The sequence below is a fragment of the Buceros rhinoceros genome, unplaced genomic scaffold, assembly GCF_000710305.1.
Source record: "Buceros rhinoceros silvestris isolate BGI_N320 unplaced genomic scaffold, ASM71030v1 scaffold12276, whole genome shotgun sequence".
NCBI classification, from domain to species: domain Eukaryota; kingdom Metazoa; phylum Chordata; class Aves; order Bucerotiformes; family Bucerotidae; genus Buceros; species Buceros rhinoceros.
Window position 1 is genome coordinate 1305 of NW_010419364.1, and position 4101 is coordinate 5405.

The following is a 4101-nucleotide window of genomic DNA, read 5'->3' on the forward strand; positions in this document are numbered from 1 at the left end:
AAATGCAGTTGAAAGCAGACTGCACTCCAGAGCTGACACTGTTTCTGCCTCAGGGCAGAGACCAGGCACCAGCCTCTCACATCGCGTATGATTCGCAACACACTGAGTTCTTCTGCCCAGAGATCCCACAGAAGGGTCTGGCATTTGGTACAGGAAAGGGAAATCCTTGGTTTGGGGATATGCAGACAGTTCACCTCTACAGCATACAAGGGGCTGTGGTGTTTCCTCCTCCAGCTGTTCCAGATGTCTTAGAGAAAACATCTCATTAAACTCCTATATGATTGTCACAGTTTAACCCCTAAAAATACCACGTAAATGAATGTGCCTAATAATCCTGAACAGGTTTCCAAGAAAGAAGTGGATGAGAGACACAGGCTTGATTAAATGGAGATTTCATTTCAGTAATCAATAGGTGTATGGTTTCCTTGTCCACGCCTTTGTGAGGGTACAGGATGTACTATTCATTCTCATCGTCTGGCTAAAGATGTGGCCAAACTGCTTAACATTTGACATCACATGAATCCTGGAACTATGTTTACAGAAATCTACATCATCTCCTTGGAGTCCAAAGGAAAATAAAAAGCCACCCATCAAAAAAACCTGTACCACCACTACAGGTTAACTACACCTTACCCCACCCTGCACCCTTTGGCCTTGCGCGACGTCTCTAAGCAGAACCACGTGCCGTGGCTTGGTCAGGCTGCCAGCACCGGCTTCCTCTGAACACTTGGTCTCACTGCGTGCTCTCAGAAATCCAGCTGTTTCCTAAGCCCTTCTTCTGTGCCCCAGCCCGCAGTAAAGCTCAGCCTGGCCTTCTCGGGTGTACTGCTTCAGCAGTTCACCGCTCAGGGAAAACACCAGTGTTTGCTTTAAGCAGTGAACCCCAGGCAGCCTGTCAAAAGCAGTAACACCCTGCATTGCTTTACAGGCCTCCAGACAGACCCAGCACCGCAGGGTTTCTGCTTTCCTGGTTCTCCTCTGCTGGGCTTCCTGTCTCCTGTTTCATCTCCTCTTAGAGGAAACAGTGAACTGGTATTAAAATGGGGGCAGCTTGCTATAGGCCAGACAAGGAAGCACTAACCACCCACAGCTAATAATTTTGCAACACAGTGCTAATTTCAGTCTTGGATAGAGCCAGGGCAGACGATCCCTAGAGCAGAGATGCTCGGCTCTCGGCTCAGGGCAGCGCACGACATATGGTTGCTAAAGTATTCTCCTAGCAGGGAGCTTTACATTTAGGGCTGAGTTGCTACAGTTCCCTCCAAGTCATAACTTTGAGGATTACTCATCCCAAACATGCAAGAGCAGAGAACGTGCCTCCTGATTTAGAGAGCTGCTGCAGTCTCTGCATCAGCATGCAGCCTCACCCCCTCCGGGGCTCTATTTCCAGCACTTGACTCACTTCCAGGAAGGTCTGAACTTACGTACTCTGGCAGTGACGGGCGAAGAGGAGCATGGAGGAGGCGTGAATGAAAGTCAGCAGATGGACAACTGTACTAGACATCTCGCTGGGGCATGCGGGTTTGAAGCTTGAGCCACAGTGTTGGTCACTGATCCTGCACTGAACGGTGGAATGACGACATCTTGCCAGCCCGGCTGAGAACAGGAGGCTTTTCCATCAGGATGCTTCTGAACCGGTAACTGCAACTCCAGCTGATCTGTTCCGAATGTGCTATTTATAGCAGGCCGTGGAGGCTGAGAGGCACTGCATCACACAGCCAGGTTGGTAATATAAAGCACGAACGCTGCATTAACCATTTCAAGTTATTTTAGGTATCTTAAACCCCATTCCTGTTTTGCAGCGAGCTCCTTAGTGGGCTACGTGAGCAGCTACGGCCCTTGACTAACAGACCTTTTCCTTTCCACGGAGCAGCCTCTGGCTGCTGTTCCACCTCTGGCACCTTTGCTTATTCTGCCCACAAAGATACTAAACAGTACAACGAGTACAGAGCCCCTCGACCAGCGTTTGTCTTCTGGACATCTGTGTGCACACTGAGGCCTGGATACCTCTACACTTACAGCAGGCTCTTCTAAAGAGCGATACCAAACGGAAGATCAGAGAACTACTCGAATTGGGAGTTTGCTCTCAAATTAAATAGCTTAATTTAAATAGGAGCTGGACCACTCCCGGATTTCTGATCTGGGAGAAAATAAAAAGCAGTGTAAAGAGGATGCTCTGCAGGTGGAATGCTCCTTTCCAGGCCTGAGAAAGCTCTTAAGCTGAACTGCTGCTGACAACACTCTGGAGTGGCTGCGGTGGCCTTTGACTTTCACTCAGCCGAGATAAGGTGCCTAAGAAGAGGATCCAGTTGTTCATACATACGATCATTCCTGTTGGTGCTCCTGGCCAGCCACCACCCTTGCATTACTCCAGACAAAGAGCAGGCGAATTTCCACGCCACTCTACTCTGATGGGAATGAAGATGTTTTAAAGAAACACTGAGCAAAGCGTTTTATGAAGACAGATTCCTTTGTATTAGCAATCAGTCGAGTAAGTCCAGGGACCAGTTCAAGCTCTCCTCTGCTGCCCAGAGGGTTAAAAAAAAGGAAAACTCTCCAGCTTGGGAGGGGATAAGGAAAACAAGAGGGTGAAAAACACAAAAAGTGCTTCTAAGAGAAGCAGCAGGATAAAATCATTCCTACAGTCTGAGAGCACTTCCATGCTATTGACTGGAGAGGCAGCAATGGCCCCACACACGTAGATGTAATGCACATCCACAAGCTCCCTGCTCAGTGCCTCTGAAGACAGTTATCTCCTCCTGCCTTTCTTCTGGGCAGCGTGTAAGCTGGGAGCCAGTTCTCAGGAGTTCCCATCCTCTCTTTCCTACTGTGTTCCATTTTCCTTCAGCAGCATTCAGTAGTAGTTGTCCTTCTTGCCATCAGCTCTCTGTATGCCTGCATGGTCCTTCTGGTCTTGGACAAGTTCCAAGTCATCGTTGTCATCCACCTCACCTCCATGATCCTCCTGAGTGCAGAGGGAACAGCCAGGAAGGAAAAATCAGCAAGGCCTGGGAAAGGAGACCCTAACTAGCAGCACACGATGCCGCTCCTGAGGATAGCTCTTCTACCACACCAGCCCAGCTTGGGAAACTCAGGAAAACAGGGAGGAACCATCTTTGCCAGGGACACTAAGGTGTCATTGGCAAGCCACTTAGCCAGAGAGGGAAGAAGCCTGTGTTGCCACAGTCAGTCTGTTCATTTTAAGCACATTCAATATCCTGGCATCATGATGCAATTTTAACACCTCAGCCTGTTTCCACTGCTACACGAGCAGAAGAAGATATCTTACATCCACCACAATTAAAACCATGTAATGAATCCCACCCCAGATGTGCAGCAGCTGGCACAGCCTCCCCTGGCACTTTTAGGACCAACTATCTGGTGTACGAGCCAGATTCTACATGTAGGGCAAGGATAGCTCCTGATAGCTCTGATGGCCTCCAATCTTTCTTCTAGAGGAACGCCAACTTGTCACTGACTACAGTAGTCCCGAGGCTCTGAGACACAGTGACAATATCGGTTTTCAGCCACACAGGGCAGCACTTGCTTCCTGGCAACTGTGACCCAACCAACAGGCTACCTCCCACACTTGCCTCGGGAGTGAGATGTCACATTCATCTGCCTTCGTTACTTTTGTTCCACTTGCTGGCTGAAACCCGATGACCCTTCTCAAAACTCAGCTGTAGTTCTCCCCAGCTTGTCCACAGACAAGGCTAGACCCAGTGGGACCTGTGCAGCAGCAGACTACAGGGCTCCCAGTGAAATTCTCACCACAGGAATAAACCCAGGGCGATGCCTGGAGGAACAGGCTGATCCTGCCTAGCTGCACCGGCACAACTTGTAATTCACCCCCGCCGCTGCCTGGAAAGCAGCGCACAGCTCAACTGCTGCGGACTGATGCAGAAAGAAATGAGGAGGGCAGACATAGCATAAAGGGTACTTTGAACACATGCAAGAGAAAAGGAGGCAGAGGTAAGCGGGCTCCAAGTTTGTCCTGGAGACCCACCTCACTAAGCAGGCAGAAACGAAGCCTGACTTCCCAACAGCTGAGCTCCTGACTACCAACACACCCAGGTAACAATCACACCAGAGAGGGAAAGA

At 49.7% G+C, this 4101-nt stretch overlaps 1 protein-coding gene across 1 annotated transcript in view; it reads right to left on the minus strand.

Annotated features, from left to right (window-relative positions):
• Positions 1-2854: 2854 nt before the first annotated feature.
• LOC104495854 (Golgi integral membrane protein 4-like) overlaps positions 2855-4101 on the minus strand; it is a 25789-nt gene continuing 24542 nt past the window's right edge. Inside the window, exon 14 of the mRNA XM_010138887.1 lies at positions 2855-2965. Within this exon, the coding sequence (XP_010137189.1) occupies positions 2855-2965 (111 nt within the window). The remainder of the gene's footprint in view (positions 2966-4101) is intronic.